At 40.4% G+C, this 26,593-nt stretch overlaps 1 protein-coding gene across 1 annotated transcript in view; it reads right to left on the bottom strand.

Annotated features, from left to right (window-relative positions):
• Positions 1 to 26,593, bottom strand: part of btaf1 (BTAF1 RNA polymerase II, B-TFIID transcription factor-associated) — a 57,570-nt gene that overhangs the window by 6,902 nt on the left and 24,075 nt on the right. Inside the window, exons 5-33 of the mRNA XM_062996193.1 lie at positions 25,518 to 25,717; positions 25,111 to 25,244; positions 24,858 to 24,987; positions 24,361 to 24,429; positions 24,123 to 24,212; positions 20,949 to 21,044; positions 20,595 to 20,771; positions 20,333 to 20,473; positions 20,057 to 20,181; positions 18,074 to 18,194; positions 17,708 to 17,812; positions 17,479 to 17,628; positions 16,523 to 16,665; positions 16,082 to 16,256; positions 14,052 to 14,255; positions 13,244 to 13,676; positions 10,769 to 10,953; positions 10,380 to 10,533; positions 9,299 to 9,408; positions 7,592 to 7,793; positions 6,860 to 7,008; positions 5,866 to 6,018; positions 3,386 to 3,507; positions 3,112 to 3,279; positions 2,339 to 2,416; positions 2,131 to 2,260; positions 1,342 to 1,483; positions 794 to 924; positions 477 to 599 (exon numbers count right to left, since the gene is read on the bottom strand). Of these exons, the coding sequence (XP_062852263.1) occupies positions 477 to 599; positions 794 to 924; positions 1,342 to 1,483; positions 2,131 to 2,260; positions 2,339 to 2,416; positions 3,112 to 3,279; positions 3,386 to 3,507; positions 5,866 to 6,018; positions 6,860 to 7,008; positions 7,592 to 7,793; positions 9,299 to 9,408; positions 10,380 to 10,533; positions 10,769 to 10,953; positions 13,244 to 13,676; positions 14,052 to 14,255; positions 16,082 to 16,256; positions 16,523 to 16,665; positions 17,479 to 17,628; positions 17,708 to 17,812; positions 18,074 to 18,194; positions 20,057 to 20,181; positions 20,333 to 20,473; positions 20,595 to 20,771; positions 20,949 to 21,044; positions 24,123 to 24,212; positions 24,361 to 24,429; positions 24,858 to 24,987; positions 25,111 to 25,244; positions 25,518 to 25,717 (4,340 nt within the window). The remainder of the gene's footprint in view (positions 1 to 476; positions 600 to 793; positions 925 to 1,341; positions 1,484 to 2,130; positions 2,261 to 2,338; positions 2,417 to 3,111; positions 3,280 to 3,385; positions 3,508 to 5,865; positions 6,019 to 6,859; positions 7,009 to 7,591; positions 7,794 to 9,298; positions 9,409 to 10,379; positions 10,534 to 10,768; positions 10,954 to 13,243; positions 13,677 to 14,051; positions 14,256 to 16,081; positions 16,257 to 16,522; positions 16,666 to 17,478; positions 17,629 to 17,707; positions 17,813 to 18,073; positions 18,195 to 20,056; positions 20,182 to 20,332; positions 20,474 to 20,594; positions 20,772 to 20,948; positions 21,045 to 24,122; positions 24,213 to 24,360; positions 24,430 to 24,857; positions 24,988 to 25,110; positions 25,245 to 25,517; positions 25,718 to 26,593) is intronic.

Here is a 26,593-nt window from a genome sequence, read left to right as displayed (position 1 = left end):
CCTTCTTGCTCAGCTATCAAATTTGGCCGGATGGCCTACTCTAGGATGGTTTGTGATTGTGCCAAACTTTTCATTACAAAATTAGGACCACAGTGGTACAGGGATGACTTGAAAACCATTTCATATCCTTGCCCTTATCTATGCCCTGCCAGAACTTTTTGCAGTTGCTTTGACTCAATGCAGTGTAAATTGTGGGTCCTTACAGACTTAGGTGGGCCCAATCAATTTACATGGCATCAACTGCACTTCATGTAAGTTTAAATAGGTGCCACTTTTGTTAATAAGATTTCAATTAAGTATTTGCAACTATTTTCTCAAAAACCCTGTTTTAATGTCATTATTATGGATAATTGAGTTTTAAGTAACTGATGGGCAAAGTTGCCAATTATATTCACTGCCAAGCAAATGCCCAGCACAATAAAGTGAGCAAAAAAGTCAAGGGTCTAAATACTTTCTAATTCCACTGCACACCTTACCTGGAACACATGTCCAGTGGCCTTTAGCTTGGGTTTATCCTCTTCATCCTGTGCTGCAGTGGAGATGACATCATCCACACTCACCTTGGCTCGGGACTTAGCAAAGTCCTCATACAACTGAACCTACACACACACACACACACACAATAAACTATGTCTAACAGAGCACTTAACTCATGACATTGGACCAATCAGTTTTACCCACTGCTTAGGAACATTTCCTGAAAAAGTTCCTGTTTTTAACTGACTTCTATAATTACACTGTAGCTGCCATTCAATGAAAAACTGACCAACATCAAAAAAGTGCAGATGGATACCTGTAAGGGACTAAGATTGCAGTAGTAGTCTTGTATAATCTTGGGTGGCAGATCTTGGAGGACATCCTCCTTCATCCTTCTTAGGAGGAAGGGAAGAACCTGTCGATGCAGAGCCTCCATAGCCAAAACCCCTAAAATATATTCTCAATTAAAACACAACAGTAAAAGCACTGCACAAAAATGTAGCAGCTCCTACAGTCAGTAAAATGACTAAAGATCTCGGTTTAACAAAATAATGGCTAAGATTTACATTATATTTATTGCATTTAGCATACGCTTTTACCACAAGCAACGTAATTCTTTACGACTGAATACAATCCAAGCAATTAAGGTTTAAGGGCCTTATTCAAGGGCCCATCAAGGTGGTGGGGTTCAAACTAGTGCCCTTGTAATAACTAGTCCAGCACCCTAACTGCTGAGCTATCACTACCCTCAGTAGAGGATCTCAACAAGGGCAAGTAATCTTATATTCCAGTCCTTATCTATGGGACAAAATTTAAATTCTATTGTTACTTTATAATACAAGGAAACTGAAATGGCAGCTCTACCTGCTTCCTGTTCCCGAGAGGAGCTCTTTGCATCTCGACTAGCAAGGATGGGCTTTCCGTAGCGGGCAGCAAACTGCCGTTCCGTACCCAAAAAGCCCGGCATCAGGAAATCAAAGAGAGACCACAGCTCCAGAACATTATTCTATAAAAAAAGGTCAATCATTCAGGTAAATATTTACTCAGAATTTAAAGTGGTAACAAAACATGCCACAAGCCTTTCATTTTAGCATCCTTATTCAACCAAGTCTATTTCAGTAACTATAGTAAGTCATAAAATGATCATGTTTAACAAATTGTAACTAAAAATATACAAATATAATCAAAAATATAATCCAAAAAACACGTTTAAAACAGTAACACGTAAAAAACAAATGCCAACACTAAAGTTGCATCACATATAATAATACAATGATTTCTTGTTAAAACGTGTCCATTTAAAAAAACACAGCTTTTTTTTAATTCAGTAATTTCTGATATTATAATGGTGTTGACTACAGTTTTACTATATTGGTCACAATATTTACCATGACTTACATTTTCACCATTTAGCAGGCAGTTTTATCCAAAGCGTCTTACAATTATGACTGAATACAATTCAAGCAATTGAGGATTAAGAGCGCTGCTCAGGGGTCCAACAGTGGGAAACTGGCAATGGTGGGGCCTAAATTGGCAACCTTCTGATTACTAGTCCATTACCTTAACCACTGAGCTACTACTGCCCGATAATGAAACTGGGAAAAAAAAGATCAATTTAGCATTTAATAGTGAGTTTAAAAAGTGCAGACTTACCTGAATTGGAGTTCCTGACAGAATAACTCTGTAGTTGGCAGCCAGCTGCTTAATAGCCTTGGATAGTTTGGTCTTTCCATTCTTAATAACATGCCCCTCATCAAGGATACAGTAATTAAATTTAACATTTCTGTTGAGGAAAGAAAGACTATTGGTTAGAAAGCTGAAAACATGATACCAAGTTCATACAGTGAAAAGTGATGCTTACTTAAAAAAGTCAATGTCGTTCCGCACTACGTCATATGATGCTACCACAAGGTTGTGCTTTTTCACTTGGTGCTGTAGCCTGAAACAAAAACAATCAATGACTGACTAAATTATTATGCACCTTTGACGTCAGTAAAAGCTTTTAGGCCTGTTTCCAACTTAAATGAGATCACATGAACCCCTAACCGTGATTGATGCATGTTGCTGATTTGTTCCAGGTGTGTTTGCAGCTGGACTCAGAAACATTTAAGATGTGCCACTGTGTTGTAGTGACCACATATGATCAAGCATCTTATCTAGTATGTTTTCAAAAATATATATTTTTTTATTAAACAAAGTAAATTTTTTATTATGAACCTCCCTTAATGTAACTTTGAAAATAAAACAAACATAAAACTAACTGGGAACCTAAATTTATACAATAGCACAGCAGTCCAACGTGCTAGTACACCACTGAGGACTGTTCGAACTCACAAGCTCAAATCTCAGCAGAGCCACCGACCTGGCTGGGCCAGGGACTGTCAGACGGTGTCTCTTCCTGCTGCTGGGACTGGTTTGGGTGCTTGCAAGTGTGTGTGTGTATATATGTGTGTTTGGAAATGCAATACAGGTCTGAGTGGGAAACCAACATAGGCAGGCATTACAGAAATGGCAAGAGGCAGTAGATGTTGTACGAGCGTGAGTCTGTCATGCTTTAATATAACATTCTGCCTACATTATTCAAGTACAAAGCCTTAGCAAGTCCTGTTTAACTACATCAGCATGAACCCATACCGTGCTCTCTCCGTAGGCGGCCCTGTATAGTGCAGAGGGTTTAGGAACTCCTTAGCGCAAAACTTGCCCACTTCGTCTACCCAATGACCTGTCAGAGTAGGGGGGCAAACTACTATGGAGGGTAGAGGAGAACAGTCTGAAGCCTTGGTTTTGGCATACTCTTGTGCCCTGCACACAAAAACACAAACATGGAAAATTAGGCTTAAACATTTAACTATAAAACTAACTACATTACAATTTTAGCCAGCATTTGCGTATTGGCACTGTGGTGTACCTGAGGTAGTGGTCTCCAGCAAGAATGCAGATGGACTGTAAGGTTTTACCCAAACCCATGTCATCACACAGGATTCCATGCAGCTTGTACTTATTCAAGAATGACAACCAGTTCACTCCATCCTATAACAGACAGAAAACAAGCCATTTTTAGTCATCAGATTCAAGTCCTAAATTACACCATTAGAGCAGAACCTGTTTGTTTAACCTTTTCTTATCTTACTGTCGGCAAGGACTGAAATGTTAGAGCAATCTTACGACCAGCAAGGGAGTGGCCCGTGGGGGGAACTTCTTAAATATTTATCTATACAAATAACATCTAAGGAAGTGTCCCCTCCACAGAGCTATTTATAGACTTCTTCTCAGTAACTTATTGGGATTTCTGTGGGCAGGCGTAACATTTATATAGGATGGATAAAGGTTAATTATACTGCTACTAAAAAAACAAGCTGCCAGATGGCAGGAAAGCCATCTTGAATTTATTCATTATTCATTCATTTATATATTTATTTATTTATTAGGACTATAACGTCATGTTTTACACTTTGGTTACATTCATGACAGGAACGGTATTTACACGTTACACAAGATTAATCAGTTCACAAGTTCAATGTTAAACACAGTCATGGACAATTTTGCATCTCCAATTCACCTCACTTGCATGTCTTTGGACTGTGGGAGGAAACTGGAGCACCCAGAGGAAACCCACACAGATATGGGGAGAACATGAAAACTCTGCACAGAAAGAACCCAGACCTCCCCACCTGGGGATCAAACCCAGGATCTTCTTGCACATTCACTTTAGCTTCTCTAGAAATCTCAAAAGCAAAAACTAATACTAGGAAGGTTAATAATTACCCGTTCAGCCTATAACTGACATAGAAGTCATTGTTCCATTAATGCTGTAGGTCACAAAAGGTCATTTTCATTTATTTCCAACAGCTAAAGCTTCATTTGATCTAGTTTTTCACAAAAACGATGTCCCAGTATAAAGGTATTTTTATAATAACTACACTTTTATTTAATGAGTGTATCTCAATTATGATTAGCATTTCTTTTTTGCCCTTGCAATGAGTGATTTGCTGTTGGCTATTGTTTAAAATCTACATTCTCAATGCTAAAGTGGTTTTGATTACTGTTCTTACTGTTCTACATCAGTGCCATGTTCACTATGTTACACTGTTTATTAAATAAACTACTGTATAAAGACATGTTACTATAAAACTTGATGTGTTGTATATTTTGATGGGAAGGTTTGAGCTCTTTGATTATAGGTTACCCATCAAATACTGACAGTTGGTTATCGGTTAAAAGACATGACAAATAATCCCTAGACCATACAGGTATCCTGAGATTTTATTCACTGCAATGAGACACTGCTCCCACCCTTGTGGTAATAGGAGACAATAACACCTAAAGTGTGTTGGAAATTTAATTGCACTTGTAGTGATCTCTTACTACCTTGGGGATCAAACCCAGGATCCCAGGATCTCTTACTACCCCAAGGTAGTAAGAGATCACTACAAGTGCAATTAAATTTCCAACACACTTTAGGTGTTATTGTCACTGACCTAGATGTACGAAATTTTATTTCGTAGACACATTTTCGAAGCAGCAGTGATCACTTTATTCTGGTCATGGTTGTGGTAGACGTGGAACCAGAACTTCATATTGTTGCATGGCAAAAACTAATCATGCCTAAGACAATCTGGCCCAATCGATCCACTTGAATCCAATCAAAAATTGGTGCATTCTAATAAAATCCATGCAGACACGAGATCTGAGCGGATCACCCCACATGACAATAATTTTCATCATTGTAAGTTTTAAAATGCTCAGTATTTTACTTTCTTTTTTCTTCATCAGCTTATTCATCCTAACTCCAAACACTGGATGCTCTTTTATATACCTGTACAGTAACAGTTCCTAAATAAAGTTGAAATTTCTTCTTACCCAATGTTTGAGACCCTAAAAGAATAAGAATAGCCAAATCCAGAGCAAGGCATTTCACTCAGGATTGGTGTTGTGCCAGTGTTAGAGGTAAATGAAACAGCTACTTTTTGTTGTGGTTAAATGTAATTTCTTGTCGTCAGCACACACCCACCAACTCCTATTCATTTTCAACAAAAGCTGTTTGTAATATTGACAGAAACACTCTGAAGAAGGGACGAAGTGCTGAGTGGTCAACGGTTTAATTAAAGTGCAAAAAGAGCAGGCAGAGGCCATACTTCACCCAGCATTCAGCTGGAGAGGCACAGCAGAGGAGAGGAGAGTATTCAGCACACTCAGTTACTATGCAAATGCATGCAGCAGAGAAAACGTCAGCACCAACACACAAACCTACTCACTGTAATAAATATGAAGAATGTTGGGAATTTATGGTCATTCATGAATACCCTTACAATGAGGCGTATTTTAATACTAAGACATTTAAATAGATATACATGCATTATGTAAAGGTCAAAACCATAAACCACCTACCTGCTGGTATTTCCTGAGTTCTGCCTTGATGGGCACAGGGATCTTATAGTTCTCCAGCTTCCTGCTATCCAGCAGCTGCTCCAGGAAGTGACGCTCTCTGGCTTTTTGACGAATAAGATCCTCAGACATGCTGGGTGGGTCAGGAATGCCAGCCTACAAATGACAGCAGCCGTAAGAACACACTTGTTCGTGTTGAATGGGATCATAACTGAATAAAGTCATTGTATAATTGGAGAAAAAAAAAAAATGATACTCAATCCCCCCCCATTTTCTCCCCTAATCTAGTCGTATCCAATTACCCTGATTGTGTTACGCTTAACCTCTACCGATACAACCCTCCACTATTGACTAAAGAGCTTTGCAATTGACACATGCCCCCTCCAACACGTGTGCAGTACCGACTGCATTTTTTCACTTGCACGAGGAGAGTTCATATGCGGATCAGCTTTGTGTACAGAAAGCCACACACTGGTCAGCATTATTCCTCAACTCTGCGCAGGCACCAGCCAGCAGTGGTCATAACTGCACCAGTTATGAGGAACCTGGTCCGGCTTTTCCCACCCTGAGAACAACGGAAAATCGTTGTTCATATAGGCGCCCAGCCCAGCCGGATGGCAGAGCTGAGATTCGATACGATGTATTTGAAATCCCAGCTCTAGCGTGCTAGCGTATTTTACCGCTGTGCCACCTGAGCGCCCTTTGAGTATCATTGTCAACATTCTTTAGCCAAATACAATGCTATGTACTGTCCAGAAAACTTCCTACTGAAATAAAACTAGATTTGATATGGATTAGATCGATTGTGTCTACTGAACAAATGTCCAAAATGTACTTATTACCAGAAAGTTGGCAAAGAAGCGGCAAACTTTGGGATTTGAAAAATGTTTGTGCAACATAATCCTGAAGTGCATCCATGAAACAGTTTAATGATGAACAAAAGGTTTTATTGGTTACTCTCTGGACAGTAAGACTGTTTAAGATGAGCAGCGTGTACCTCCAGAGGCAGCAGTCTTATAAGGGTGGCGAAACATTGCGTGGCCATAAAGCGCACACTGTCACTGAGGTCACTCATCCGGCCCAACACAGGCACTACCAACAGCACAATGTAGGGCACGATGTCCACATCCAGCTGCTCCATCACACCTGAGATTTCTGGTTAAGGATTAAGCAAAGAGCCCACAATGTTGCAATAACATGTCAAACAAGCATTTCTCACATTATAAAGAATCTGTCCTTCCTAATTAACCCAATTATGTGAAACATGCAATAATTGAGCAAAAGTCTTAAAACAAATACAACAACAAAATTTATAAATTATTTTATATATAAAGGGAAAAAGCTCATGCAATCCCTGGCTCTCCTATTAGAAAGCTTATTGTTCCTCAAAAATTAATAACTGGTCCACTGGTGCCACCTTCAGCAGGAAAAACTGCAACCAAACTTTTTTTTATTAATAAATAGCTATGGAAGAATTTGGGTCCCTCTCTGAAGAACTGTTTTAATTTGACCACGCTGGGTGGTGTCCCATTGTCAGCATATTGTTTATTTTTCAACCACATTAAATGTGTTGATTTATGGCTTGTTTTACACCTCATCTTTACTTAATTCACTTACTAGTTGGAGTAAAGCATAATCCTAGCATTGAAGCATTTGAATTTTTATAATGCAAAAGCCTGAAGTGACTCAAGGCTTCACAGGACAGTAGAAGATCTGGGGTGAAGGATACAAGCCAGGGCCTCGATGGCTCCCTCCTGTTTGGTGCAGTCATCAATAGCACCCAGCCATGGCAGCACTCTCTCCAAAAAGATGTTCATTGTTTCCATAGTGGCAATCTTACTGAGCACACCAACACAGCGAGCAGCCATGTGGCGGACAGATGTGTACGGGTGATGGAGACACATACACAGCAGAGGCAACTGTTCCAACAGCTAGAGAAGAGGAAGAAAAACAATGATTAGGGTTTGATAAAAACCTTCTAAACAGCAGTTGTTTTTCTTTCCACTATAATTATTTAAAGGTCCAACACGTATGTGGACATCTAATCTGACCCCACAAACCCTTTGTGGTAATATCCTCAGTCTTTTGGGAAAAGCTTCCACAAAACTTGTGATGTTAGACAAAAAACCCAGGCTCGCAATTAAGGTTACAGTGCAACCCATTTGTGATCAACAGCTCAAGAGCAGAACTGCTGCCAAATTTGGAAGCATATATTAGGTACATCTATTAAGCATGTACATTAATTATTTTATAAGCTACACCAACCATCAAGATAAGATTTGTGCATATACAAATACTGACTGTAGTCCATCCATTGCTCTGTAGACTTTGTATCAGGTGAGCAGTGTTGTTGGGATTTTTAAATAGTGCTTAAACCTTAAACCTTTGTGATTCTTATCTGTGAAAAGTGCTATATAAATAAATTTTACTTACTTACTTAAACCTACAGATGACACTCATATCAGAACAACACACACTACCATGTTATTACCAGGATTATTTATTTATTTAAGTTTTAACGCCATGTTTAACACATTGGTCTCATTTAATGGCAGTAATAGGTATTATGTATGTGTCTTCATATTTTGGTCCATATTATATGTTTATTTTTATGGTTGCAAGGTAGGTTAAAAGTCTTCTTGTGTTGTCTTGTGTGAGAATCTCTTTGATAGTTTTTGGCATGTGTGCTTGTTCTGTTATTACCAGGATAGTGTCAAGCCAGTGCTGAGAATGGTCCACCACACTCATTTGGTCAGTGAGGGTTTACGGGGGTCTGTTTCAATTGCTAAATGTGTTACAGAAGGGGGACAAAGTGTACAGATCAACAGATGAGCTACAGGTCAGTAATTGTATAGCCACAAAGCTCATCTGCATGGTAGGTGCAGATAATGCTCAATGAGTGTACATACCAGGTAAGTGTCCCTAATATTGTATGTTTGTTTTATTGGGATTTTAACGTCATGTTTTACACTTTTGGTTACATTAATGACAGGAACGGTAGTTACTAATTACACAACGTTATTCAGTTCACAAGGTTATGTTGAACACAGTCCTGGACAATTTTGTATCTCCAGTTCACCTCATTTGCATGTCTTTGGACTGTGGGAGGAAACTGGAGCTCCCGGAGGAAACCCACACAGACACGGGGAGAACATGCAAACTCCACACAGAATGGACCCGGACCGCCCCACCTGGGGATCGAACCCAGGACCTTCTTGCTGTGAGGCGACAGTGCTACCCACTGAGCCATTGTGCCGCCCAAGTGTCCCTAATAACATGCTTGGTGAGTGTAATTGATTTTACACGTTAGCAACACGTGTGGCTGAAGGACTTGAGCTCAATGTTTAAAATTGGTGTCCACAGGTTATTGGCTATTTAGTGCAGCACAACATGTAAAGATTGAGGTAATGGCTATTAGTAATATGTAGTGATTTACCTGAGACCTGAGCTCCTGAGTCATGGCTACTGTAGTGACCTCCAACACCTGCAGAGAGTTCACCAGCTCCTGGGCTACAGAGTCACCCTTCTCCAAGAGCTGCTGAGAATCTAAAGCACAATACATTTAATAAAACTTTAAAACATTTTAGTTAACATTTAGCTTTTATTTTATTTATTTAAGATTTTAACATCATGTTTTATAAATTTTTGTTACATTCAACAGGACAGGTAATTACAGGACAATTTTGTATCTCCAATTCACCTCACTTGCACGTCTTTGGACTGTGAAACTGTAACCCACACAGACACGGGAAGAACATACAAACAACACAGAAAGGACCCACACCGCCAGACCTGGGAATCAAACCCAGGACCTTCTTGCTGTGAGGCGACAGTGCCACCCACTGAGCCACCGATGTTTATATTTTAGAACAGACATGAATCGATTGCTATCCAAAGGCATTCATAAAATAAAAAAAACTGAGATCAGTTTGTCTTATGGATTCAGATGTGATACACAAGACATAGTAATTATTTAAACAATCAATTAGTAAAGGAAAAAAAGACACAATTGACAATTTTTTTTTACAATATTGCACTGTAGTCCATGTGGACATTTATGTAAACCCAAATATCACCACATGACTTGAATTAAATCTTGTAACTAATTTCACAAACCATCCAAATCATTTATCTCTGGATTCACCACACCCTCATTATTTGCATGAACTGATACAGTGCAAGAAATTAAGGGTTAAGAAATTAAGACTCAACAATGGCAACTTGGTGGTAGTGGGGTTTAAACAAACAACCTTCTAATCATTAGTTCAGTATCTTAACCACTAAGCTAACACTGCCCAAAATTGTACCTTAAGTAGAGCAAGTGTGAAGTAAAGAGAAACCCATTTGGGATTCAAAACAACTGAGGATTAAACACATGATTTCTTTATGTACACTGAAAACCCAAAAACTGTAAATTAACAAGAGGGATGGACATTCATTACTGGTAAAAAAAAAAATAATCGTTCATCTTGTGTAGTCTGCCGTGACACACTGGTCACTGGAGCTGCAATGCTTACCAAAAACCTGTGAGTCCATCAGTGCTTTTAATGGGCCAACCATTGACTCCCAGAGATAAGGCAAAGAAGTGGTCAGCTCAGACCCAAAGTGTCTAGCCATTGTCATCAGTGAGAACTCTGCACCTCTCCTCTGAATGAGGCTCGGCCTCTTACTCTGAGGAAGTAAGCACAATTTCAATCAGCTTTAAAGATTTTATCAGCATAACAGTGTTATTAAATTAGCATAAATTTTAATCAGGATAAATACAGGCTACACAAAAACTACTGTTTTCTGATACTGTGGGTACTAATGAAATTATCAGTATAAAAACAGTACCAGCCAAAACCATCGTCTTTCAAAAAAGAACAGTGTGTATCTAATTAAAGCATACATTATTTTTAAACCTGACCTCATCAGTCTCGGTGGAGATGAAGCTGCTTTGAGGTAAGTCATTGGTCGAGGATTTCTGTAGTTTGGGGGCAGGGCCTCTTTTACTGGTGATTGCAAAAGCTGCTTTCTGGTGACGGTACAGAGTGATGATGCCTTTTGTCTTGTTCACCATGTGGTGCAGGCCATCTTTCTCAGACATGCTGGCTAAAAAGTATAAAACAAAACAAAGAGCTGTAAGGAATGTTAATGTTTTAACAGAAACAGATAAATAATTCATGCTTACAGGTTCTAGAAAGCCCTATGCAGTAAGCATACATATAAGGTGGTTTTGGACTGTTATGCAGTCCAAACTAGCTAAGCAAAAAAGTTGACAGCTCCTTAATTAGTTTCTTTTTGCTCTTATGGAAAGCAGTGACCACAGCTTGTTCTGCAGTTTGATATTTGATTACACCTCCAAAAAAAGAAAATCTGCATTTACCCTATGGTTTTTTAATTGTGTCCACAAATTTAGAGGTTATTTCCATTGCCAAGCAGAACTGTACCCAAGTACTCATGTTAAATTTGGTTATTCTGGATTGTATGGCTTGGTGGCTAAGTGGGTAGCACTGTCGCCTCACAGCAAGAAGGTCCTGGGTTCGATCCCCAGGTGGGGCGGTCCGGGTCCTTTCTGTGCGGAGTTTGCATGTTCTCCCCGTGTCTAGGTGGGTTTTCTTCGGGAGCTCTGGTTTCCTCCCACAGTCCAAAAACATGCAGTCAGGTTAATTGGAGACATTGAATTGCCCTATAGGTGAATGAGTGTGTGTGTGTATATGTGTGTCTGCCCTGTGATGGACTGACGCCCCATCCAGGGTGTTGCGTCCATTGAAAAGCTGGGATAGGCTCCAGCACCCTCCTGCGACCCTGATTGGATAAGCGGTTAAGTGAGTGAGTGGATTGTATGGGTGGGGTAAGAAAATACAGACAGTTGTTTGGTTAAATGAAATCACCAAACCCAACAGCAATAGATTGTATTAAAAGAAAACAAAAAGCTACAGAAAATGAAACACCGCGACAACATGGGGCTACCCGAAAATCGTCTTGCTGCTAATGCTATTCTTTACAGTCTTTACTCCTGCTTCTTGTTTGTTTATTTGTTTTGTTAGGCCATGTTTATGTTTAATGGCATTTTTGTGCTTGTTTGTGATCTTATGTATGTGCTTTTAGAAATGTTCCTGCAATAGAGCGATGGTCTCTTTTAATGTTTTAGGCATAAGTCCTTTACTGTTGTTCTTAGGGCATTCTGCCAGGATATGTTTTATAGTGATGAGAGTTTGCGTTGTGTGAGGTCTTACTCTCTTATTAAATGTTGGTGCGTCAGTCTGGAATAGCCTATTTTACATTTAATGTAGGTTACTTGATCTATGCATTTTCCAATGTATTTTTGGTTTACTTCTGATGCAGGGGTGTATTTATTTTATTTCATTAGGATTTTAAAGTCATGTTTTCAATGTCAAACACAGTCATGGACAATTTTGTATCTCTAATTCACCTTACTTGCATGTCTTTGGACTGTGGGAGGAAACTGGAGCTCCTGTAGGAAACCTATGCATACACAAAGAGAACATGCAAACTCCACACAGAAATGACCTGGACCATTCCACCTGGGAATTGAACCCTGGACTTTCTTGCTGTGGGGCGACAGTGCTACCCACACCAAGCCACCGTGCCACCACCGCTGGGATGTATCTGGTAAAATTTTTTATAGTTTTTCCTCTTAGTTTCGAGAGTAACCTTGTGCAAATAGCACATTAGGTACAGTATGGATAGTTTTGAATTTGAATGTGAACATTTATTACATGCGCCAATGCTAGCCAAATGAAACTTATTTTAGTAGAATATGATGTGTTAGGTCTGCTCACTGCTTAAGAATTGTAAAATCGATAAGTTTACAATAACATCTTACACACTTTGTGACCTTCTTAACTTATCATGTAGCAATACCGCTGATGTTCCTTTTATTTGTGGCAGTCTAGTCTACTTCAGTATAACAGTGCTAACCTAGTGGGTAGAGCTTTGGGCTATTAATTGAACGGTTGAGAGTTCGAATCACAGCTCTGCCATGTAGCCACTTTTGGGTCTGTGAGCAAGGCCCTTAACATTGGCTTAACAGTGATCTGCTGCAAACGACGTCAGAAAGCAAAGAGGAAAGGGAAAGAGGGCGTGCCTTTGAGGGGCGTATGAGCAGTGTGTGTTAAACTCCTCTTTACAGAGGAACTCACACTCATGGGGATCATGTAACAGAACTGGACTCGTCCTTTTAAATCGACACTTCAGTGGAGAACACTGGGAATCTTTTGTTTCTATGAAACTAAGCTAGACTTTTACTTTATATAAAAAAAAAAAAAAAAAAAAAAAAAAAAGAATTTCATTGTACTGTACACCTGTATATGTATATATGACAAATAAAGGCATTATATTCTATTCTATCTCCAGTACCTAAATACTATATTCCTACCTTTCCCACTATCCTGTGTGGAGGGTGTGTGTGGTGGTACAGGGCATTCTGCATTAGGAGTAAGCATGGGGTCCAGACACAAAGAGCTGCATAGGTTCTTGATGATTTTGGAGTTAGGGCAGGGCGTGCGACCCGTGCAGAGCTGCAGCAGTCGGGCGATGCTGGAGGCCGCATATCCCTGCACCAGCACGTTTTCTTCCTTCTTGACTGCCTCCATGAGCGGGCGCACTACAGGGTTGAGCTTTTCGGGCAGTGCTGCCAGAGCCACCACGGCACACGCGGCGTAAGTGTGCACACGTAGATGCAACTGCTGCCACTCAGCACTGGTCTCTGCCACCGTTGAGGACGTCTGCTGTCGCTTACTGTCCAACGGCTGAAGCTGCCGAGACTTTAGGTTTAGAGACGATGTGGCCTCGGAAAAGATAGTGGTCACCTGATGAAACAAATGAGGATATGAAGAATTTTGAAATGAGAATAGACATTACAGCATATTCATGATATTTAGGTAAAGTCTGTTGCTAACATTGTGCTCTTATGACACTTTAATGCTTTGATAAAAGGTTATTGCGTTTAAAAGAAGCCAATGTGACTTGGCACTAAATGAGCAACACTGTAATATCATTTTGCTTCAGGTAAACTTGAGATTTTTCAAGCAGCTGCTAAGATTTCATCTTGTCTACAGAAGAAAAGAGCTGTGTATTACTGCTTTAAAACTTCTAGCCCATATAATCAAAAAACTCTGGGACAGAACAGAGTTCCTGGTTTCAGTATTAGAAGTGTAGAGGTCCACTTGTTAGTTTGCACTCACCAGTTCATGGGCCTGATCGATGGTAAAAACACTGCAGTCGAGTTTCTCCCTGACATCAATATGGGCATCAGCGAGCAGTGCAATGAGCTGCTTGCATTCATTCTGCATTCGGGTAAAGGGGATGGCAATTTCATCATAGTACAGATGTTCTGACAGGATGGCTAGCAAGCGAGGCTGCACAACACTGGACACCACTTCACACTCCTGAGAAAGGGAAAGGTACAAAACAGACCCAAAAGCTTAGTGTAATTGTACAACTCTGGTTTAATGCGTCTGATACAAAGCAAAAGGCATCCTAGCAGTTAAGTTGTTTCAAGCTAACTACAGGATGCATTACGTAGGTGACAGATTTCTTTAGCTGAAACCTAAGTGACCTGTTTTTAAGATTTCACATCACGTTTATGTGCATTTAGTCCTAACTACAATGGTATACTACAAATATAAACCATTACCCTGCGCTCTGACCTAAGCTTCCAAACAAGCTGGGATATGCAAAGAAAGAATTTAATTGTACTGTACACCTGTATATGTATATATGACAAATAAAGTATATCTTCTTCATCTTTTTCATTATCATTACCCGGCTGGGCATATTAACTTTTCATAAGAAATGCAGTGGTCACAGTTTAAACTCTCTACTTCAAACTACTCACTTAATTTGTGTGGTAGTGTAGTAGTAAAAAAGTGTGTGTGGTCTTGTCATTATTCCTCTGCCATGATTCCTTATTTACCTCAAAAGCAAGTCTGCCCCAGAAATGCATAGTAAGCAGCACTGTTTACATGAAAAACATATAATTCTCTTTGTCTGTAGAAAAGTGGGTGGTCAGCGATGTGATCTCAGTGATGACCTCAGTCATGTCTTGCTGGAAATGATCCAATTATCACCAAGTTCAATTTCGCCACAGAAGGCACAATAGTCCTTAAAATGTCTAGCTATTTCTGGGAATCCATAATGCCAGTCAGACAATCGAGACAGACAAGGTCCTGTGATGGACTCACATCCTGTTCGGGGTGTGTTACTGCACTGCACTCTGGGGAATTATGGGAAAAACTGACCGGATTCAAGTCGAGTGGCAAAATTTAAGAACCACAAGAAAGAGCTATCTACCAAAGAGCAGCAGCTCAGCATTAAAAACTTCGCCAGGAAATAAAGAACAGCAGACTTGTGTACTAATGGATAGCATAATTGCCATTAGTAATTATCTTTTCGATAGACTAAGAAATAGCTGTTGTAAATAGCTGTTACAAGCACAGAAAAGCTTTTTTCCTCCATGTCATTCCTAAAAGTTGTGTTACAAATCCTTTACTATGTGTTACTCGGTGTGACACAAATAAAGCATTGATTATATGCTAGATATTTCTCTATATGTTGGACTGTAGGACTATAATTAAAACACTAACCTTTTGAAAAAAATTTAAAAACATGGCTAAAACTCCAGAATCAAATGCTTTTCTTGTCAAATGTTTTCTTTTTTTTCCTTCAACCCTTTTTCTCCCACTTTTAGCGCATCCAATTTCTGCCCGTCAATCATCCTCTCACTAATGCTGGTCCTCGTTCCTGATTGGGGAGGATAAGGCTGCTTCACACCCCCTCCGACACGTGCACAGCAATCAAACATCTTATCACTTACACTTGACGAGTGCAGTGCGGTACAGCGCTGTGCACGGAGGGCCACCCGCTCTACCGCACTCCTTCCCTATCTCCGTGCAGGCGCCACCAACCAGCCAGCGGAGGTCGTAATCGCACTAGTCTGAGAGAGAGAGTCCCCATCCGGCTTAATACTGCCCCTATCTGAACAATAGGCCAATCGTTGTTCATGTGGCCGCTCTGCCTCAGCCGGCAAGGCAGAGCCGAGATTCGATACGATGTATTCGAGATCTCAGCTCTTGTGAACAGCGTGTTTTACCGCTGCACCACCTGAGCGGCCCGTCAAATGTTTTCTAATATAAAGACAGTATTTAAGATTTTTAAGATCATGTGAACAACGCTTATGGACATTAGGAAAAAGACTTTGAGGCAACTTGCTCACCTTCTGCAGAGAGGCCCACTCACAAAGCACCATGGATACAGCGATGCGCTGCAGAGCCGACTTCGAATTGAGGTGAAAGAGCAGCAGCTGAGCCAGCGACTCTGCTGGCCTGATCTCCTGAGTGGCGCTGTTAAGACGTGGGTCACAGATAGAGCTGCACAGCGTTCCCAACAGCCTGCCAGAAAATATACCATACAAACAATGAAATCTGTTGTTAAGAAAAAGTTATATTTATGGCATAGACAGATGTTGAAACTGTACATCATTATTTGTTAAGATCATTTGTTTTACTGTATATCATGTCTAAAAAGTTCAGAATTTTAATTGGAGGAACCTTCTCAAACAAGCCTTTCATGTTCTCAACCCTATAAAAGTCGTCTCTGATGGCTGAAATTCTAGGACAAAATATGTTTGGAGCAGACAGAATGAAGAAGCACTCACTTGGCAGCCATAAGCCGGGCTCGGGTCACTACGTAGTCTCGCGTGGCTTGATCTTCTGTGATTGTATCCGATCCACCCATGTACTCCTGCACGGTTTCCTTCACCTGCAGCCCGCCTTGCCGAGATTTCCCACCTGCCTTTTCCTGCAACCACAGATCAATTTAAAAACACCACCAGCACCCACAATACTGCTAATTGCGAACATTTCAATCGACCAATCACTGAGGACTGATTTCATCAGCATGCCTCCTACTCTTTCCATCTGAGTGCCAACTGAAAACTTCCTGCAGATGCACCAGTCAGGCAGCAAAGTTGCGCAGCAGATGTGTCTCTAAGGACTTTTAAAAGCTCTACAAGGTCTGCATGGGCCTCATTTAGGTACTCTGGTTACTCTGTTACATATTAGTAAAGCCATGTGTGGTTTGGAAATATTAAGTCACATCATACAATGTAACCAACACTGTTTGTTTAGACACATCGATGTCCAAACAGATCAGGGAGATTTCTATATGTGGTCTGTGGCTTCACAGATGTACAAAAGTCTTAGGCTTGTCTGCAGCCCTGCACTGCTAGTGAGGGTGTCATGCAATCAACAGAGACCAACATCTAAAGTGGAAAACAGTAAAACAAAACTAGTGACCACATGATACTCCACCCAGCTTTATCACACACTAGACCATCTTTGACATTTAGATTTTCTGCATTTAGCAGACGCCTTTATCCAAAGCGACTAACAGTACTGTGACGGCATGAGGTCTATGCAATTGAGGGTTAAGGGCCTCCTTCAAGGCCCAACAGTGGCAACCTGGCAGTGGTGTGGCTTGAACCAGTGACCTATTCCAGTACTTTAACCACTAGGCTACAACCACCTGATTATGCCCCTGCACACAATGCAATGACAGAAAAATAATAATAATAAAACTGCTTGAAAAGAAAAGCTATCAGCTTGCACTCACCTTGGAGCGAGACTTGACCTCCAGCAGCATGTTGAGGTCAATGGGAATGTGAGCTGCTTGCATCATCAAACAAAGCCAAGCGCCCATCCACGGACAACTGGCTGCTACCACGTACTGTTGTGGAGCCTGGCGTAGCAGCTCTCCCCACACCTTTAAAAACAAGATGGCCAATGAGGACACAATCAGCCATAAAACGCTAGAAGATGTTTTTTGTTTATGCACGACAAACCTTTTGGATGAGGTCTAGTATCTCCTGGTTGCTCTCTAGAATACAGGACTGAAATATGTGTCTCAGCATGTCTTGGAGGATGGGGTTCAGCCACATGGCACAAGTCTGGAAAGGAACAAAAACGAATACTTATAAAACACAGTGTAGGGTAACCTTGCCCTGGCTTTTTTTACCTGGTCTATCAAAACTGAAGACACTCGTAAGGAAATGAAAAACTTCGCATATTAACTAGTAGCCAAAAAATGCCTTAGAGCCTGTAGGCTCTGGGAGGCAGGACTTTCTGTACATGTGCATGGATGAGATTTGGAATCAATAAGTAACCAAGCTCTTAAAACAAATTTCTACATTTTACTAGGAAGTACCCACCTGGTCAGCTTTGGACAGCAGCGTAAAGAGGGTTTCTAAGGCAGCACGTCGAACAGAAGCAATGGTGTGTCTCAGGAAAGGCCACACCCGGGGAACCAGGACTGTTAAAGACTGCTGCATGCTGCAGATAAAAATAGAGCAGAATTTTCTTAGCATTGAACCATTAACCAATTAAAATAGCATTTATCAGTGTGCTCTTAGTGCTGGTCCCAAGCCCAGATCTAGTGAGGAGGATTGCGTCAAGAAGGGCATCCGGTATAAAAAGTCTCGAATAAAGTATGGGGACCAGGATGATCCCCTGTGGTGACCCCAATACTGGAGCAAACTCAAGAAAAATTATAAAATAATAATAATGCCCAAACCCACAGCTTATTACGTCTGTTTAGACGCCCTAATGGTCAATAGCACCACTGACTTTTGATAATAATAACAATAATATCTCAGCAGTAATGGACTACAACAGGGTTCTTCAAACCTTGGCTTCCAAAACAAACTCATTTTCTTCTTCTTCTTCTGGGCCTTTGTCCCGCTTGGTTGCGGGGTCAGCTCTTCGGCGGATCATGATCCGCGCATCGATTTTGCACAGTTTTTACGCCGGATGCCCTTCCTGACACAACCCTCCCTATTTTATCCGGGCTTGGGACCGGCACTACAATGCACTGGTTTGTACATCTAGCGGCTAGGTATCTATAGGACAATTCAGTGTTTCCAATTAGCCTGGTGGCATGTCTTTGGACTGTGGGAGGAAACCGGAGCACCCGGAGGAAACCCACGCGGACACGGGGAGAACATGCAAACTCCGCACAGAAAGGACCCGGACCTCCCCACCTGGGAATCGAACCCAGGACCCTCTTGTTTTGAGGCGACAGTGCTACCCACTAAGCCACCGTGCCGCCCCCAAAACAAACTCATTTTAACAAGTACAAAATAAACTTGTACAAAAACGTCCCCTTGTGGAGGCTAAACGTTAAAGACCCTGGACTACATTTACATTTTCAGCATTTAGCAGACGCTTTTATCCAAAGCGACTTACACAATGAGCTGAACACAATGAGCAATTGAGGGTTAAGGGCCTTGCTCAGGGACCCAACAGTGGCAACTTGGTGGTGGCGGGGCTTGAACCGGCAACCTTTTGTTTACTAGTCCAGTACCTTAACCACTGAGCTATCACTGGCCCTGGACTAGAATATTTTACCAGTGTGCCACCTAAATGCCATTTGAAACCTGGAAATCAATCAGTTAGATTTGAAGCCAGTATTGAAGCCATATTTGAAACCTGGAAATAATAATAACAATAATATCTCAGTGGTAATGGACTAGAACAGGGTTCTTCAAATCCTGGGTCACGACCCTTGGGTGTGTCGCAGGCCGAAAAAATGCGTCACCAAAAAAAAAAAAATACAAAAAAAAAATAAATACAAAAAAAAGAATAAAAAATAAAGTAATTTCATAAAAACAAAATAAACTTATACATGAACACCCCTTTGTGAAGTTTTTACATGACATCTTGTAGACCACAGTGGGACCAGATTGACATCATTTTTATTAATGTAGTACATTTGGTTTTTGTGTTTCGTTTTCGTTATGATGCATTGTTTGTGTTGCCTGGGTCGTGGTAAAAATCATGGACAAAATGTGGGACGCTTGAAAAAAGTTTGAAAAATCCTGGACTACAACATTTTACCACTGTCTCACCCAAATGCCATTTGAAACCTGAAAATGTATCAGTTTGACTTGAAGCCAGGGTTGTGTTTACTAAATATGTGGGAGGGTTGCTATAAATTAAAAGTATAACATTATAGAGCAAACTTATAAAACACCCAAGATTTTATAGGGTCAAACACACAAAAAAAACAACCATGCTATACAGCCACAAAAGAACTAATAGAATAATTCTTGCAAAACAAATGGGAATAACTGTTGTAAAAGTAATTGATACAATAAGCCTAGCAAGCAGCAGTATGGCTAGATGTCTGAGCATACCTGCACTGAAGCACCTGAGGATATGTAAGCAGGGATGACAGGAGGGTCATAATGCTGTTTGTAGAAGCCGTGAGGTCGTCCAGCTCTAACAAAGCATCCCACAGAGTGTTCACTATGAAAGGAACCTACACCATTAAAACAAAAGCTTATTAATATCAACATGGCTTCAAGCTTAAAAGCTTAATCAGTAGCATTTTCAACACTATGGTTTAAAAAAAAATGACCCAAAACAGGACAAAAGAACCATTTAATATATCGATTTCTTACTACATATACCTTAGCAGGCTGTAGCTGCACAAGTCCCTTCACTACAGGGATCAGAGAAGCAGCGGCTACTGCACGCACATCATCGTCCAGGTCCTGAAGCCCCTCAGTGATTGCAGGAAGTACTCGAGGAAGCAGTAGGGGAATAAGATCCTATCGGTCAATAAAGACAAACAGGTGTTTACAAAATTAAACTTTCATTAGAAAAAAATAAAGGCAAAGTCACTTGCCAATAAGGATCACACAAACATGACAAGGTACAAACTGCTGGCACCTGTCTAACAGCAAGGGCGTATTTGATGCCCAATAGTCCTCCATGCCGAACCTCCCATTGATCTTCAGTCAGCAGCTTCAACAGCACATCAACAGTCATGGTAACGCCGCTTTCAGTCATGTGTCTCAATGCCACGCCTAGCGTCTGTGCACACGTCTCTCTTACTGGTGCAACAACCTGGTGGTAATATAATGAAGAAAGGGATCTCAACCTGTGGTCTATATTACCTAAAAGCATGTCTACAATTCTTGAAACTTAATTTCAGTCACACTAATTTAAAAACAAGAATGTGTAGCTTCATGGAGTGGTTGCAGAGGATAAAAAAAACCCCAGAAAGACCAGAAAGTCACTTACCTCATCAGATACAAAGTCACCAAAACGATCAAGAGCAAAGACACACAAGAGTCTAATGACTAGGTCTTCCAGCCACTCCTGATGCTGCTGGATCAACTGAGGAAAATAAAGAACAGGTATTTTAGGATTTAGTAAAACAAGTGTATATATACTGTAAATAAAAAACAAGAAATCAAAAACTTTGATTAGGCGCTCAGGTAGCGAAGCAGGATAATCCGCTAGCACACCAGCGCAGAGATTCTGAACTCCTCGGTTTAAAACTCGGCGTTGCCACAGGTCGGCTGGGCGACATCTAGTGGGCATAATTGACAGTGCCTGCAGCAGACACTAATTGGCCACCGTGTCTGCTAGGGGGTGGGATGACCGGACTATGTGGGTGGGCTCTATAAACGCTGTGTAAGGACCCTGGTTAGCAGATAGAGGCGTCTGTGCAGAATGCAAGGGCAAAAAGAAGGGGTCAGCTAAGGCTGCACACGTGTCAGAGGAGACGTGAGCAGCAACATACCCTCCTCGAAGGCAATGACGGATCCCCCAGCAGTGGAAGACAAACTGACTGCTAAATCAGGAAAAATAATAAATAAATACAAAAAAAACCCCTTAGATTATTTACTAACTGCATAAATCTGGCCAGTGTCAATTTTTTGTCCTCAGAGTTACAGTTAAGTGTGGCCCTGTAACATTCCATTAGTTTCAGGTAAGTGGGAGGAAATTTAAATACACATTATTTTTTTTTTTTACTAATAATAACCAGGCTGATATAAGCCAGTTTATTGTGCGTTTCTAAAAATATTTAAAATTCTGTGTGGTCAAAATATACATCAAGAGGTCGCTTGTGTGGTAAAACACAGCTAGCACACCAGAGCTGACATCTCAAACTCGCAAGTTCGAATCTCAGCTCTGATACAGACAATCCGAGCGCCTATACGGACTATGATTGGCTTGTCCGAGGGTGGGAGTGCAGGAGGGGATTGCTCTGTAATTACAACATCTGTTGAAGGGCGTCACGGTGGCTAGCACTGTCGCCTCACAGCAAGAAGGTCCTGGGTTCGATCCCCAGGTGTGGTGGTCCAGGTCCTTTCTGTGTGGAGTTAGCATGTTCTCCCCGTGTCTGTGTGGGTTTCCTCCCACAGTCCAAAGACATGCAAGTGAGGTGAACTGGAGATACGAAATAGTCCATGACTGTGTTTGATATAACCTTGTGAACTGATGAATCTTGTGTAATGAGTAACTGTCATTAACTGTCATTAATGTAACCAAAGAGTAAAACATGACGTTAAAATCCTAATAAACAAACATCATCTGCTGGATGTTATAGGGGGTGTGTGTTAGCCCCAATCCTCCTCAGTTAAAGTGGAGGTCAGGAGCAGTAGAGGCAGTAAAATGCAATAGGATAACTGGATAAAACTAGATTAGGAGGAACATTGAAGAAAATGCATAAAAATATCAAGAAACAAATTATTAATTTGATCAAAAAGTATCAAAAGACTAAATTTCATTTAATTCCGTGACACCGCTCTATCTATATTCAACTAGTGATTGTGATAGACTGCTGGTGACTATTCTGGACTTAAAAGGGCTTGTTTGGCTGCACTGATTAGACTAAGCCACAAGCATCATAATAGGAAAGTCTGTACAGATAACGAAAGTAGATCTTAGATTTCAACAACCAAGGAATTCATAAGCAACTTAAGATCCCAGGATTATACGTACAAACAATTGTCTGTAGTACAAAGTACATGGAACATGCTGCACTCTAGCACGTTAAGCCCACTGTGCCGAGTTCCCATGTGATTATGTTGAAATAGTGCAAAGTTATAATGTGCAGGTATTAATGACTTAAAGCTGTGATCTGTATTGTGCATACAGAGATTTGAAATGGGCATAAGAACAGGCACGCAACAGTGCATTATTTATTTGCTCATTTGCACCAATTCCACCAAGAAACACTGGGCACAATGGATACATACATCCTGGACAGGGGGCAATTAATTACAGGGCAACACACACCACACACACAGAGTAAATCTGAGCAACTTATCCACTATATACCTAATTTTTGGGAAATGGAAGAAAACCTGTGCAGCCACATAAAAAAGCTCACTTTACTATTTAATAGTAATTTAATAATTTAATTACTATTCAATTTTTACACTAGCAATATACCTCATGCATCATTACAGTTACCAGTTATTCATTTTATGTTAATCACAAGAAAGACTCAGTTCTATTTTTACTTTTCTGTTTGCTTTTGTATTGTAAATTATTTGTTGTATTATGCTTATCTATCTATCTATCTATCTATCTATCTATCTATCTATCTATCTATCTATCTATCTATCTATCTATCTATCTATCTATCTATCTATCTATCTATCTATCTATCTATCTATCTATCTATCTATCTATCTATCTATCTATCTATCTATCTATCTATCTATCAAATACAAAACTCCTCAGATAGCAAGTAGGTTCCCAGGACCCATGCTGTTCTATAGAACCCACTAAATTAGATGAAAGCATTAGCATGTTGCTTTTCATAATGGGGGGAGACACAGAACTGTACAATTAAAAACTTGACTGTTTATTTAATTTTTTTTCTATTCATTTATGCTTTTCTCCCTTTTTCTCCCGATTTGGCGTAGCCAATTAGTCTTCCACTGCTGGGGATCCCGTTTACGTTTGAGAAGGGTATATTCGCCTGCCCCACACCCCCTCTGACACGTGCCTTGGTCTACTAATTAGGGTCCTTGCACAGCATTTGAAGAACCCACACACTTTTTATTAGTCCAGTCTTTTTTCCCACCCAGCAGACTCGATGGTCAATTTTGTCTGCTAAAAGTACTGCCAACTGTGCACGCTAGATGGCACCCAGCCGACCGGTAGCAGAGCTGAAATTCGAATCGGGGTGTTCAGAATCTCAGCGCTGGTGTGCTAGCGGAATATCTCGCTGTGCCGGAGTTAATCTGCACTAATTTCTGGAATACATCAAAATGTGGTAGCATGATTTTACTGCATTTAGTGATTAGACTATTTCTGATAATCAGATCAAGCTTGTGATGAAATATCAACCTAGATTACAACCTAGATTAGATGTCCATCAGCACATTCAGAAAAATGATTATATATTGAAACACTTGGTTAAGAATTCCATCTGCTGTCCTTTCTGTTTTTTACCTGCTCTGAAGTGCTATCGACCATCTTCCCTCCTGCTTCACCATGACACTTTAACACCTCCCTCAGGCCTGTACCAGCACCGTGCCGGACCTGCAATATATAAAAACACCATAATACCACCATAGCACTAATTTCTGCAGTTTTGGTAGGAACAGAACACTAATAAAAGTCCAACATATTAGAATGTCATAATAAAACAAATATAAAACCGAATTCAGCGCTAAGATTAAGCTCCTACCTCCCAGGATGGATTGAACAGGTCATTACAAAGCTCTTCACAGAAACTCTCCAGGGGCCACTCTTGAGTCTAGTGAGGAGAAAATGGGGAAGAAACAAGCATATCATATATGCTTGTAACAAGTATAAACAGACACAGACATGTCTCACAGCAAGAAGGTCCTGGGCTCGGTTTCCAGGTGGAACGGACCTGGTCCTTTCTGTGTGGAGTATGCATGTTCTCCAGTGTCTGCGTGGGTTTCCTCCGGAGCTCCAGTTTCCTCCCACAGCTCAAAGACATGCAAGTGAGGTAAACTAGAGATACAAGTGTCTATGACTGTGCTTATCATTGAACTTGTGAACTGATGAATGTTGTATAACTAATAATTATCTGTCCTGTCATGAATGTAACCAAAATGTGTAAAACATGACTAAATAAATAAAAATGAAGTGTGGATAGTAAAACTGGACAGGTGCATTAAGTACTTGGTTCATAATTGATCATTTCTGTTGACATACCTCCTCAAACAAGCTGGAATTATCAGGAATGTTATCGATTAAGACTTTGTTTTCAGTAGCTGGCTGCTCTATGAGTACATTTGTGGTTTTCCGCCGTTTCTCTTCAGGTTCTCCTTCAAAGCTATCATTGCTGAGAAAGAAGACAATGTTAGAGGAAAACTGCTGCTAATTGAAGATTTTTATATAAACTTGAACACCACATCAGATATAACGCAACATTGTATTTAGACCAGTGTGCTGAAAATGCTGTTACCTTTTTTCATTAGGATCCAGATCTCTTGACCTCTGCTTTGCTACCAGCTTGGCCATCCTTTTAGCCTTGTTTCTCTGCCGATTGCTCATGCCTGGTCGGAATTCGGAGTCGATAAACTCTGCCGCCTGCATGGACTGTGAACAAGATTAAATTGCTTTTCAACTGCCCAGTAGGACTCAACAATTCAACAAACATGTTTTGTAATATTTAGGCGGGTATTGAAAAATGTTTGTAATTATTATGGATTGTTTTCATTTATAGTGAACAGGAAAAGCTTAGTATTTCACAAATGAGTAATATATAAAAAAGCTTTTTAGATGGTTCAGACTCAGCTAATAAAAGTTTTAAAAAACATCTAGCTCAAATAATTGGTTAAAAGACAGAACTGTTATGTGACTTAGTCTTACTGTTTGACTGCGTGAACCCTGAAACACAGGCCCTTTAACAGCATGCGCTCTGTTTAAATTAGAGGAACAGGTGTAGTCCAGGTCGTCATCATTAAACAGTTCGTCTGTATCCATGCCTATAGCAGCACCCATGTCCAGACCCAGCTTTTTCTGCAGGAGCTTTCTCTGTCGTGCCAGACGTTCTTTAGGGTCCACCTCACCTGCAAAGCAAACAGAGATCAAATTAGTAGTCAAAGGTTTGCAAGGGCTTGTTGTTTGTAACATTTATTTTTGGCAATAGAAAAAAAAAACTACTTGGTAAAATAATCAGCATTCTATTTAATTATCAATGATCAACTGCTTTATTCTGGTCTAGGTCATAGTGGATTCATGGGTATTCCTACCTCCTGAGATTCAAAATCAGACCCCAGAAGTGGGCTAGTGTAACTGTAACACCTGTGAGCTGATTAATAAAAATAATAATAATAATAATAATAATAATGAAAAATAAGATATACACCGATCAGCCATAACATTAAAACCACCTCCTTGTTTCTACACTCACTGTCCATTTTATCAGCTCCACTTACCATATAGAAGCACTTTGTAGTTATACAATTACTGACTGTAGTCCATTTGTTTCTCTACATACCTTTTTACCCTGCTTTCACCCTGTTCTTCAATGGTCAGGACCCCCACAGGACCCCCACAGGACCCCCACAGAGCAGGTATTATTTAGGTGGTGGGTCATTCTCAGCACTTCAGTGACACTGACATGGTGGTGGTGTGCTAGTGTGTGTTGTGCTGGTATGAGTGGATCAGGCACAGCAGCGCTGCTGGAGTTTTTAAACACCGTGTCCACTCACTGTCCACTCTATTAGACACTCCTACCTAGTTGGTCCACCTTGTACAGTGGTGTTCAAAAAAATAGCAGTCCAACATCATTAACCTGATAAATCACTGTTTTTAGTAGAAGTGATATTTCTACATAGCAAATCATTTACTTGAAAGTGTAGTAGAGTAATGAAAACGAAAAAAACCCAACAATTAGGACATGCATGCCGCTCATTCTGAGTAATCAAAGCATTGATTGAAAG

This window comes from Trichomycterus rosablanca, chromosome 5, assembly GCF_030014385.1.
Source record: "Trichomycterus rosablanca isolate fTriRos1 chromosome 5, fTriRos1.hap1, whole genome shotgun sequence".
In the NCBI taxonomy this organism is placed as follows: Eukaryota; Metazoa; Chordata; class Actinopteri; order Siluriformes; family Trichomycteridae; genus Trichomycterus; species Trichomycterus rosablanca.
The sequence above is the reverse complement of the archived record's forward strand: the minus strand, read 5'-3'. Positions and strand labels throughout refer to the sequence as shown.